Source organism: Solanum stenotomum, chromosome 8 (assembly GCF_019186545.1).
Source record: "Solanum stenotomum isolate F172 chromosome 8, ASM1918654v1, whole genome shotgun sequence".
In the NCBI taxonomy this organism is placed as follows: domain Eukaryota; kingdom Viridiplantae; phylum Streptophyta; class Magnoliopsida; order Solanales; family Solanaceae; genus Solanum; species Solanum stenotomum.
Window position 1 is genome coordinate 7,795,407 of NC_064289.1, and position 13,054 is coordinate 7,808,460.

Genomic DNA, 13,054 nt, shown 5'->3' on the forward strand with positions numbered 1-13,054 from the left:
TGATCCAGTTGAGCTGAATCTAAATCACACCCAAATCAGGTACCAGACTAAAGCTCAAATTATTCATCTAAAGCTTGGATGCATGGCAGTCAAGTCAAAAGAAAAACACGATGCTCAGAATATATTAAAACTTGTGCAATCTTCCTCAAATTTTATTTCTTAAAGTATTCCACAAACCTTAATCACAACTGTGTGAGCAGGCAAATTGACTCCCCATGCCAAAGTTGCTGTGCAAACAAGGACCTAGAATGAAGCAGGGGTTTTTAAAACTAAAAGAAAAAAAGGTTGAAAAATGTAAGTGAATAACTGGAAAAGCAAACAAACCAACCTTCAAAAGTCCCTGAGAGAAAAGTCTCTCTGTTAGGTTTCTGTCAGCACGTAACATTCCAGCATGATGAATGCCAATCCCATGTTCGAACAGTTGAACGACCTCCTTATTTCTGGACTTGAAAACTTCCCTCTGAAATGCATAGATTGAATGACCTAAGAAAAAGATGGCATAATAAGGATGTAAAGAGAATATTAAATTAAAGGACAATAGATTTTGCTTGCCTTTAAAATCTCATATTGAGGATGCTCGTCATTTTTGAACAGCTCAGACTCTGTACCTTTACCAGACAATTCAACCTGTTGATATGAATATGAAATGTTCAAAAAATGGAGGCAATTTTATATTTTTTTTTGTGATACTGTTAACATTACTCTAAATATCCACAAGTATACTACAACCAAAAGTGTAGTTCCCCTTCAAAAGTATGACAATCTAACAAAAGCTCAAAACTATATATGTAGCCTATAAACGATCCAGAATATCAAAGATGTCTTCTGTTTGAGCTAATAAACTGTGTTAGCACCATAAATAAAAAAGAGCTAAGCAGGTCATTTCATTTTACATCATGTAGACTGTTTTGCACATTTTCAAAGCTCATGTTGTTTCTCTTAATTAGAAAAAACAACTCCTATTGTTTCTCTCTTTCTAGATTGACCACTTGTGGGATTACACCGGGCATGCTGTTGTAGTTGATGTATAAATAGGAATGGTTAAGAATCCCGATAATTGTATAAATAAGAATATGAATTACTTTCTTTTCTTTTCAAAAACACAAGATATGCAATAGAGATGGACAGAGTTGTAAGTCAAATAAAAATAGGCGCAAGATCAGAAATATAGATTGCTTTTAGACAAGTTTGAAATTTTCTATTGATTTAAACAAGTATAACATAGATTTTATAAGGAATAAATAGTGAAGATACAGATAATGAATTACAAAATATTCAGAAAGTAATGAAACTGAAGAGAAAGATTTCAGTAAATTGAAGTGAAGAAAAGAAAATTGAGTTGGACTAAGAGGAAAGCAAGGCAAACAAAATGCAGCAAAGATAGTGGGAACTATTAAGTAAAATGATTAACTGTGAGTTAAACCATAGCCTGATGAAAAAACCTACCAGCTTATCAGCAGTTTTCACTGTGTCTTTACGTGAATGGACAAAAACCATAGCCTGGTGCCCTTGTTTTAAGGAATCAACAACCTGCATAAGTGAAGAGTCAGACCAGAAATTTATAGGGAGACCGCAAAATAGAAAGGAGGAAGGTTTTGGAGAAAGATACCTTATTGTAGCATATCTCATTAAGCAGTTCATTGCGGGCTAAAAAGTTATGCTCACTAATACCAATATACTGCTGTGCAAGAGGTACTGGACGGTAGCTCGAATCGAAGAAAAATAAGCCTGTCTCTGAATTCACCCTTAGGAACTGTGCAACCTGGATTTCACAGAAGGAATAGCCATGAACAAAAAGCTGAATCTAAAGGATGTAACAAAATATTGGAGCCTCATCACTCTGTATAGCCCAAATGTCCAACATGGAGGTGAGGACTTCTAAACGAAAATATTAACTCGAGAACCAACCTCCAAATAGTTGGGTAATGTGGCTGAAAGGCCCACTATCCTTATCATAGACTGTGTGGACTCCACCTGTCAAAGCACCAGAACCAAAAGTCAAACCTAATCGTGTACACATGAAAATGGAGTCACCTCCACCTTATCACTAGATGAGATGATATCACAATCAAGTTCATAACCTAAACCCTCATAGTTGTCAATATGTTTTGCTGCCAAGTTTATATTTCCATGTTAGACTTTCATGACTTAAACCTCTGTCTCACAGCATTTTCATAACCTTAATGCATCTCATATTCCTTTGGTTTTAAAAATGAAAAGCTCTAAAATGTCTTTTTCCAACATTGTATTTTCTGTTCTAAATGCCAATAACATGCATCTTTCAATTATCCCAAATTTTAATAAAATTATTACTTTATAAAAAATAAAACATGCTTTATCTTGCAATTTTAGGCCTTTACTGGAGAAGTGGAACAGTAGCAGAGGATGGCGGCAGCAATTAGTGCACAGAGGCAACATCATCATATAAAACAGTACTGAAATTTCTACAGTAGACACTAGAACAAGTATAACAGCATTTGCTAACCTGACGAAGTGTACGGGCTACTAATGCTTCTATCACAGGGCCTCTGTCATCATTTAGCAAATGGACTTCATCAATGATAAGTAGCTTCACCAGCATTGAGAGCGACATGTCACTGCTTTTACGAGTAATAACATCCCACTTTTCAGGTGTTGTCACTATCATCTGAAGAAATATAACCAGACACCATCAGAGTGAAGCCAATCAACCGACTAGTCAACTAGGCCAAAATCCAAACAGAAAGACAATAAATAAATAATCAACAACTTTACAAGAACTGAAGTTTGACAGAACCTGTGTTTCCTCAAGCTCATTCTTAGAAAGCTGCATGTCTCCAGTAAGTTCCCTCACAGTTACATTAAGTGGAGACAATCGGTGACTGAAAGTTGATGTGACCTCTGCAGCTAATGCCTAGAGAAGAAATTTAACTTATATTACCAATTATGTTAAATAAATTGGAGGACACAAGTACACAACTCTCGACCTACACCTTCATAGGGGCAACATAGATTATCTTGAATTCATCCTTATGCAAGTAACCATCTCTAAAGTGATGTTTGATCTGCAAAGAGAAGAAGGTTACATAACTTCATCAAAGTGCCAATAGTCCCAGCATGGAACATGCTCTGAAAGAAAAATAGAGCACACCTCATGTAGAATAGCAATCATAGCTATGTTTGTTTTCCCAGCCCCAGTGGGGGCACACACCTGGTAATAAATGAAATGAAAGCTATAAAAGACAGATCAAAATTTATCTCCATAGGAAAATAGTATACATTATAACCGAAAAAAGGGTATTAACATACACTACCAAAGGAAAAAGTTACTCACTAGTATGTTTTCGTTGCTATTGTACGTAGTATGGTAAATTCTGCTCTGAATACGGTTAAGACTCTTGTAGCCATGAAAAGCTGTTTGCGCAAAGTCGTCTAGCTCCTTAATCTCAATCTGATAAGAAAACCAAGGAAGCAAAACCATCAGTTAAATTAAGCAAGTTTTGGTGAAACCAATGAAGATCCATCAGAAAAGCAACTTCTCTTAACATTGTCACTTGAGAATCAGCAAAAATGTGGAGACAAAAATTCCAATATTATAAAAAAAATGTATTTCTTTCCAAAGACACTCAATCCTCTATACAAAGAGGAACAACATGGGTGCGGGTTCTTCAAAAGAAAATAAGGGATCGGAGACTACTCCTTAATTGACCAAAGCTATAACTAGAATGAAAAGAGTATGTTAGACTGAACATAACATAAAGAGCATAGCATATACTAGATCAATAAAAAGATTAAGTTTGATTTCTGTAGAAAATATGTTTTATTGGAGAGAGAGACTACAAAGAGGAGGATGAACTTGCCGTTCATGCAAAAAGATGACATGAGAATACAGTAAAGGAACAGTGCATTCTAGTATCTTCATCGGTCTAGAAAAGGAATTAGGTGGACGAGTTTTATGCCATTTCATCATATCAATGATAAAAAGAAGCCTAAAGATATTTGTTTTGATGCCGAGTTGTGTCTATACATGAATTTTACTCTGAGAAACAATTGAAATTTAGTGAGTGAAAATTATTATTTCAAAATACTCTGCAAACAAGTTTTTCAACTTCAAACTCCCTGCTTTTTTTTATAACCGAGAAATCCGTCTGTGACCCGCCCTTTGGACCAATCACAGCCTTCTAACTCGGTGGATAATGGGCCCGCCCCTCTACCCTTCTCCACTTAAATACCGGGCTTTGCTTTGCTTCAAACTCCCTACTTCCAAGTTGAAGTTGACATAATGGACAAAATAGTAAATTAAACACTGATTTGCAAAATACTATTCTACATCAACATACCCAGAGTAATCCCATAGGTAGGTGGAGTCTAGAGAGGGTAGAACGTACGCAAACCTTACCTCTACTGTGTGAAGGTAGAGAGGTTGCTTCCAAAAGACCTTTGGCCCAAGTAACTCATATCGAAGCAGTATGAAAAAAATACACATAGGTAAAGAAGACATAGCAAAATAATAGAAAAAGCATTGCATCGCATCCAGGGAAAGGAACAGCAACAATAATAAATACTACAATACTCGAAGCACAAGAAACAACAAATAATACAATACTCAAAGAACAAGAAACAACAAGTAGTAGCAGAAATAAAGGGACAAGAAACTACAGAAATACTGTACTCCCTCCGTTCACTTTTATTTGTCATGTTGTGCTTTTCGAAAGTCAATTTGACTAATTTTCAAAGTGAAATTATATTATATTAATTCGATATTTAAAACAAAAATTTAGATATTCAAAAACTATACGAAAAATACTATAAATTACAAGTTTTTGCATATCAATATGATGAAAAAATACGTTATAAAATGTTAGTCAAAGTACTTATCGTTTGACTCTAAAAAAGGAAACCATGACAATTAAAAGTAGACGGAGGTAGTAAATACTATTGATATGAAAGGAGAAACAGGTAAGGTGCACCAAACTACCACCAAGCCTATCCTACAAGAAAGCGAGATGACGCTACAGTACGTACTCTTGGTAAGCTTAGTAAGCTGAAGATGCTTCGTTTCCTGTCACCTCTACCCAATACTTCTTCGGCCTACCTCTACCTTTCCTTAAACCCACCAGTGCCAACCTTAACAAATCTACAATTTCAGTACAAGAGGAGAAACCACCTCCAAAAGCAAATGTCTTAACCATGTGTCTAGTATGAAAATTCAACAGTCCAAGCCCCATAACTAAACATTCAAGCGAGAAGCAATGCTCCACAACTCAAACGGCCAAGCTCAAGCCTAGATAGCCATGGATGCCTACCCTAAATAACATTATCTCTATTAACTCTTGTAGCTTCTTGAAATCATATGTAGCTGGAGATGCAATCCTAGCATCACATAATGGAGAAAATGAATTGTAGGACTTGTGGTTCATATGTAAGAAGCATCATGAAGATTAGACCATTAGCTCCTGCACTGTAGTTCACAGCAGAATTAAGGGACATCGTCTTCTTTGTGCTAACCTAAAACAGTAGTTGATACAGTAGTCAAAGAGTAAGATCGAAAACAGGAGGAAAGTTGAAGGGTCATCAAATGTTAAGATCCTTTTCTGCACTTTTTGTGCAAAGAAACGATACATTATCGTTTACATGCTTAACAGTGACAAAAATAGAAATTACGAGGATCTAGAAAGAGAAAAAATTATATCCCGTATTATTCCATAAAACCACAGTATGCAGGCTGTGCCATACTAATCCAAAAAAGTACAGAACTCCATTCTAGCCAAACAAGCCAAACTACTACCATAATAGCATGTAACAAATGAGTTTTACCTTTCTTGTTTAGATTCAGTACTAAACACAAGAATTGACGACTGATCTAGCAAATAGACGAGCTTTGGATTGTCTTCAGTACCAAGATAGAGCGTCGGGTAAGCATGATTTACAGATGCATCGCCCATTAGAAAGCATATTCAAGCATCAAGTATATTTTGAAAAAATAACACAAAAATTTAATAAAGAATAGCACACAGCAAGCAATGGATGAGAAGCACAACCCCAGTAATATGTATCTTGGTACACTAGTTACATGTGAAAAGAACAAAGGAAATTAATCATCTGATCTACTTCATGTACATTTTCATTTTTATATGTGGAAAGATAAAGTGCTGCTAGCATCAAATATTGAATGCAGGGAAGGACCGAAGCAGTTTGACAATTACTATACAAACAGGTTTTGCGACAAACTCTAGCAACACTTCATTCAAACCAAACTCTACCTCCCAGATAATTAATTTTCATAACCATGTCCACTACAAACAAAACCATATCTATAGCTCTCTCTCTCTCTCTCTCTCTCTCTCTCTCTCTCTCTCTCTATATATATATATATATATATATATATATATATATATATATAATGAGGACCAGAAAAGAGAAGTACTAGACAATAGTATTAACAAGTGTCTCCAATATTAAGCCAAAGTATATAAGTAGCTGAGAGAACAACAATAAGTAAAGGAAAACATAGTGGCAGAAAAGGGAAATACCAGTCTCTCCCCAGGTTTCATAGATGCAGTTGGTGTTGGAGGGATAATGACTTCTTCATATCCTTTGTAGTGTTTTCTGATAGTTCCTTGAGGAAGGGCTGTAGGACCTAAGGTGTTTGTCCCTTCACCATGACCAACGAGGTCCTCAAATATATATTTCTTCTCACTAGCATGAAGCAAAGAACTAAAACTCACGGTGGACAAATCACCCTCAACCCCATTATTTGTTCCTCGCCTATGCTTCCTTTCTTCCTTGCGACGAAGTTTATCAATTTGCTTTTCAGACTCGGTTTGAACAGTTACCTGTTCGACTAGTAACAAGTAAATTCAAATGCCAAGTGTGGCATTGTATGTATGACATTATCATGGCTATATATCTATTACTTACCTGGACGGCATAACTAGGAGCGCGCGATTGCCCGCCTGTAGTCATCTTGTCAGCTTTCAGTTCAATTAGTCCATGATGGATTGCATCAACAATTTCCTTTTTGTGCTGAGATAGGAGGAACAAGATCTCATGAAAAAGGTAGAATGGAGAAAAGTTATAATTTAAACAGTACCAAATTGCAAATGGATGAACCTAATTGCTTACTGCTATTTGAAAGATTCTCTACCTGATTGCTTACTGTTTCTATTTACCATAAATCTAGAATTTTGGAGAACTCAACTCAAATACTATGAGGCCCAGATTTGTATTTATAATCTCTCAACCAATCCTAAAACATATCATCAGACTCAGACTACTTTACACTGTAGGTACTGTACATACTTTTTACTTCAATGTATCATAAATTTAAAGAACAATTTGATGATATGTCCAATGAAGATCCACAATAATTAGAATATCAGCTCAAAATTCTTACCATGATAAGATGCTGAACTGTTTCAAATGCACCATCACCAACAAGGTCAAGCAAATCGCCAGCTATCTAAAAAAGAAACATATTATATGCTTCCGGAACTGATGTGCCAAAAGATGAGGTTAAAGCATGTCACAGAACTATGAAGTGAAAGGGGTATATTGTTACCTCATCCCCTGGTTTCTCTGAATCAAGTACGCGGCATATGGCCATTGCCAGTTCATCTCGAGGAAGCTGCGAAGTACTTCCTCTAACTATCTCATCACAGGCATTGCTTAACCAGCTTAAATCAAATTTTCCACCAGATACAGATTCTCTAAAATTTGAGAAGGAGCCATGTTCATTCTGTGTTTCATGACTTGAAGAAGGTGCACTATCCTGCTCAACAAGAAAATCAGAATCTTCCAAGGAAACATCAATTAAAAAACGAGCTGGCGGTCTGAACACAAGGTCCGAGCCAAATTCCACTTCATCAGTGATTCCATTAGACACTTCTGGTAAAGAGACAGTCTCAATTCCAGGGTGATTATTCTGCAACTCATACAATCCTTGTGCTAAAGAGGCAACTCTTGATAGTAATGAGTCTGAAACTACGTAGCCAACAAGTTTTTGCAAATCTAGCCTGCATTCAAAATAAAAGATTGACTTAGCAGACTAGCAGTTCAAAGAAACTTTCTCAGCATGCAGACATTCACAAAATATTCAAGGAAAGAAAAAATATACACCTAATATCTGATCTCCAGGTCTTTACTATTCGCCATTTATTTCGCATGTAGGATTACACTGGGTATGTTGTTGTTGTATCAGTATTACTCTAGATTCTTTTTCAACCTTATGCTAATTACTATGTTGATAAGAAACTTTAATACTTTGCGCACAACAAATGTTAGTCATGCAATCTTTACTAACAATTACCTTAGCTGGCAGCAGATAAGAAAAGTATAAGAAGCATGCTGGTTCTAGAATCCATTTTTCAACTCGTTAAGATATAGATTACAACGAGTAACTTACATTTCAGCAATCAAGGACTGAAAAACCTTTGACTTCTGGGTATGAATAACATTAACACGTCCATCAAGAACATTCCACTACTGGGTGATCTTTTTGCCTAACAATTAAAAAGGTCTAACATGTAGAGTTTTCTGTAAGGTATCAAGCACTAATTCACACAACGAAATATAATGTAATGAAGTTGACTTTTTGTTTTGGAAGATCTATGAATCTGATACACAAAGAACAACGAATGGGACAAAATGCCTTTTAGATCCTTCTGCAAAAAACTAAATGCCCACGGTGCTTCTGGACCCAGCAGAAGCCTATATAAGTGGACCTAATATGAGAACTCATTTGGCCTGATACTAGCATCAGCAATTATCTTTTTTCTCCTTTATTTTTGGCGAATAGGTTCTCAAATAAGAAGTATCAAAAGGAACAGATACAAACTGCAAGTGGATTGAAATATACTACAAGGAGAGACAGATACAGCAAGCAGTCGGAACAGTTTTTGTCCTAGCTTACAGAACTTCACATGCTTGGGAAAAGGGATGAAAAAAGAGACTTTTTGATGAAGAAAAAAAGAGACTTTTTGATGAAGAAAAAAAGAGACTTAGAAACCCTGCTGAGCAGCTAAGGCATCGTTGATCATGCACCTATTCATTTTACTAGCCGACATTCTCCATTTATTTCCTAGCGATAAAAGCATATCAACATGACCAATTGGTTCACCACTCCACCCCATCCCCAACTGATCCTCATGTATTCTAAAGATTAGCAAGTACCATAAATATAAATATACACAGACAAACTAAGGAGCTAAATGTTATCTTCAAGCAATACATCTAGAAACTGTATGCTTACTTCTTCTCAGCAATACGCCTGTGTTCCTCACCCTCCACCATTGGCCCACTGAAAAGCCTATACACACTGAATGCCACCTCCCTAAACTCCTCTGACACAATCTCGCCCTTCATCAACTCAACCACCGCGCCAATAAACTGCTTATAGGCTTGCCGCAACTCAGGAGAAGCTGCACCAATTACAGAACACTTCATTAAGCAGTGGAAATGAAAAGGGGCATAAAAGAATTTCAAAATGCTTCCTTTCAATCATAAGCTAATTGAGGTGACAATATCGAACATATTTCCATGTATCTCAGAGTATATTCAAAACGAAAAAAGAAACGTATTAATTCTTAATAAATCAATAGTACCTTCGTCCCATTTATACACAATCTTTCGAGCAAGTTCTGATTCTTCAAGTGAAGTTGCAGTACTGAAAACAAGAAAAAAATTATTAATCAAAAACGAAAAGGGTGTGTAATTTGAAGATGCGATTCTGGTACCTGCGAGACTTGAGATTTTGCAGAATGGTTTTCCGGTGAAGGTAAGCTTGATCGGCGTCAAATGGTTCCCGGAGAGCATTGGTCAGGCGAGGAAGTTGAAACAACATTTTGGTTTCGCCGATTGATGTTCTTCTCCGATAGTCTGAAGTGATTTGATTGTGCTCCGAACCGGTTTTTGGTTTCTTGCGCAAGGCGTAATTGAGGAACCGGATACAGATTAGTGTAATTGGAAAAATTATTTTATTTTATTATATGTGACTTAATATATTTAGTTTTTAATTAATAATTTATCAAACTGATCAAATTTTAAACTTTTTGATATATAGTTAAATATCCAACTTTTTGAAAGTATTTTGACATTGTCTTTTATAAGTACGATAATTACTTTTCAGTTTATTAACAAAAAATGGTTTAAAATTGAGGAGTCTCATAAATGACGGTAGTTTGTACTATATAGTTATAGTTTAGGTATTTACCCGTCGGAATAAGTGTTTGAGGTGTCACAGATTTGTATTTGTTGTATTCATATGCACAATTAGGTTATTTCTGTAACACCACGACTTTTCAAAACGTTTAAATTAACTTGTATTTTCGTGGAAAGACAAGGAGGGTGAGTAATAAATTAAGAATGATGTGGTATGTAATATTTTAAGTTTTCAAGGGTTGTATCTCAAATTTTGAAGTGGCAAAATAAAAGTTGGCGAAAGTTATCGTAAGTTCCTTTTTAAAGATTTCTCTGAAATTTGGGTCAAATGTCTTGGATGTTTTCTCCCAATATATAAAGAGTTAGAAGGCCTCACCCATTAAATCGAAGGCCAGAGTCTAGTTTGCAACACACAAAACCCCGTATCTAACCGACATCGGAGTAAAAAGTTATGAGGATTTTACTACGGACTGTCGGGGCAGAATCCTGGTCGGATCTGGGTCAGATAAAAAATGTGGTATGTCGGCTTACTCAACGTTTTAAGCCATGAAAACATTTCTTTTCACTTTCAAACCAGAAAGAAAGCTTAATAGAGGGTTCCTATGGAGTTCTTGCATGATGAAGGTTAGTTTTTGACGATTTCTACCATTAAACGTTGCCCCCGTGCCTAGAAACGTGATCTCTACACGTGGCAATCGTTTTTCCCTTCTATTAGCTGCGTTTGGAGCTGGTATTTGAAGATATAAATTTGTAGTTATTGATGTTACTTCAAGGTTTAAACTTGGTTAACTAAGGTAATCGTCTCGGGACTTTTATGATTGTTTTTATGAATTTCTACGGACGTTTCGACAAGTTGGGGCAATATGGCAAATCTGCCGATTTAAGATTAATTATGAACTGTTTATAGGTGCGTACCAGTTGTGAATATATAGTGTTTGTGAAGCTCAGGACATAAGGAACATCTTTTGTGAAGGAACTACGGTCTTTCGAGCGTTCATTGGAAAGGTATGTTAAGGCTATTCCCTTCGTTCGACATGTTTCCTTAGAGGTAGTTAATGTTGGTGATCTTGTAGATGTAATTGTGAGTGGTTGGCTGATTGAGTGGTTATAAACCCTCATTTTAGGGACTCATAATCTGTAAGAACGACCCTAAGTTAGGAACGACTTGGAGATTATTCATATATATTGTTTATAGCTAAATTGCTAGCATTTAGCCTATTCAATTGTTTGTTGTCGCCCTTGGGGCTATTGTGGTTAGTTGTTGAGCTATGAACTGCCTATAGGGGCTATGATGTTGTCTAATAGGACTATGTTATTTCCAAAGAGTGTTATGTGTTGCCTACGGGGCTATTTTGACACCAAAGAGTGTTATGTGTTGCCTACAGGGCTATGTTGATGCAAAAGAGGGATATGTGCTGCCCACAAAGCTATGATGTTGCCTAAGAGGGCTATGTGTTGCCTACGGAGCTATATCGTTGCCAAAAAGGGCTATGTGACTTCTTACAAAGATAAGGAGCTACCGATAGGGGTATGTAGATTGACTTGACATCTTCTGGGCTTATGGGGGCCTAGGTAGGTGGTATGTTGTTTGTACCTGCCGAGCTTATGGGGGATTGGTTAGGTTGATGTTGATCATTTTTGTAATTTTTAGATTCAGTAGCGGGTTAGCATGCTTATCTAAAATTTGGATTTCCTTACGTGATTGTTTTTGGTATATTATGATACTTGCTCACTTAGTCTATAGCCTTTCATACTCTGTACATTATTTGTACTGACGCCCCATTGCCTTGGGGGTGCTGCATTCATGCATGCAGGTCCCGACAGACGACCCAGTAGACCACTTCAGCAGCAGGATTGACTTCTATCCGATTGGTTAGCCCCTTTCCTCCGGAGCTGCTAGAGTTGGGAGGTTTGTTACCTTTTGTTGTATATATCTTTATGGGTAGGATGGGGCCCTGTCCCACCAATCTTTATTATTCTTAGAGGCTTGCAAGCTAGTGTGTAGGGTGTATAGCTACGTTATGGCCATACTGGCCTAGTTTGTTAGTTTGCTGAAGCTTGTGAGTTGTTTGATTTATTGTCTTGATATATACCTGCTTTCAGTTTTGGTATAGATATCATGGTGGCCTCGACGGCTCAATCATGACTTCTTTGCTAGTTGGCTATTTATTTATATGATCTCCTGGGAGTAACTGTTTCTTTTATAGATTAGTTGACAGGGGCCTTGCGGGCCGAGGGCTTAGTTTTAAGCCGAGATATACTTGTTTGTTCTCTTGATTGCGTGTGGCTGCCATGCGCTAGTAGTAAATAGTTCAGCAGGGCCTGAGTTTTGGCATTAGGAGCCAATTGCTCCCCTCGAGTTTGGGGGGTGACAATATCAATGTGTTTGAGTTGTCACACATTTGTATTAGTTGTATTCATAGGCGTGTTTAGGTTATATCGACAAATACAATTCATATATTTGGGGTACAAATACCAAAAAAAAAACATGGGACTTTATTTGTTGTATTCAGTCATCACTCTAATTTCATAAGTTCCTTGTATTGTTTCAATTGTCATCTGATTGTATCACTAGTATTCATTTTCTTTAATGATTATATCAACACATACAATCTTGATGGATACAATTACTACAAGGATAAAACATAAGTGTGTCTACAAGGGTACAAACAACGATAAAAATACACTATACAATCAATACACGAAATACAAAAATACACTATACAATCAACACAGGAAATGCAAAAATACAATGATTGTCGGAAAAATCCTCCTCCATAATACAGAAATACAAGCGAAATACAAAAACTCAACAAAGATGTGCAAAAGGTTCATGAGGTGCAAAATCAAGGCGAAATACACAAAATTCAGAGATTAGCCGAGAAGCTAAGTAGTCAAATATATGCAATTTATGTAT

At 36.5% G+C, this 13,054-nt stretch overlaps 1 protein-coding gene across 1 annotated transcript in view; it reads right to left on the reverse strand.

Moving 5' to 3' along the window:
* The window catches only part of LOC125872047 (DExH-box ATP-dependent RNA helicase DExH14), a 33,204-nt gene extending 23,273 nt beyond the window's left edge, over positions 1-9,931 (reverse strand). Inside the window, exons 1-18 of the mRNA XM_049552706.1 lie at positions 9,714-9,931; positions 9,582-9,643; positions 9,230-9,398; positions 7,541-7,994; positions 7,376-7,441; positions 6,901-7,005; positions 6,513-6,815; positions 3,314-3,430; positions 3,131-3,190; positions 2,973-3,044; positions 2,777-2,893; positions 2,486-2,647; positions 1,909-1,974; positions 1,610-1,762; positions 1,447-1,530; positions 553-627; positions 329-460; positions 178-243 (exon numbers count right to left, since the gene is read on the reverse strand). Of these exons, the coding sequence (XP_049408663.1) occupies positions 178-243; positions 329-460; positions 553-627; positions 1,447-1,530; positions 1,610-1,762; positions 1,909-1,974; positions 2,486-2,647; positions 2,777-2,893; positions 2,973-3,044; positions 3,131-3,190; positions 3,314-3,430; positions 6,513-6,815; positions 6,901-7,005; positions 7,376-7,441; positions 7,541-7,994; positions 9,230-9,398; positions 9,582-9,643; positions 9,714-9,820 (2,370 nt within the window). The 5' untranslated portion in view covers positions 9,821-9,931. The remainder of the gene's footprint in view (positions 1-177; positions 244-328; positions 461-552; positions 628-1,446; positions 1,531-1,609; positions 1,763-1,908; positions 1,975-2,485; positions 2,648-2,776; positions 2,894-2,972; positions 3,045-3,130; positions 3,191-3,313; positions 3,431-6,512; positions 6,816-6,900; positions 7,006-7,375; positions 7,442-7,540; positions 7,995-9,229; positions 9,399-9,581; positions 9,644-9,713) is intronic.
* Positions 9,932-13,054: the final 3,123 nt, after the last annotated feature.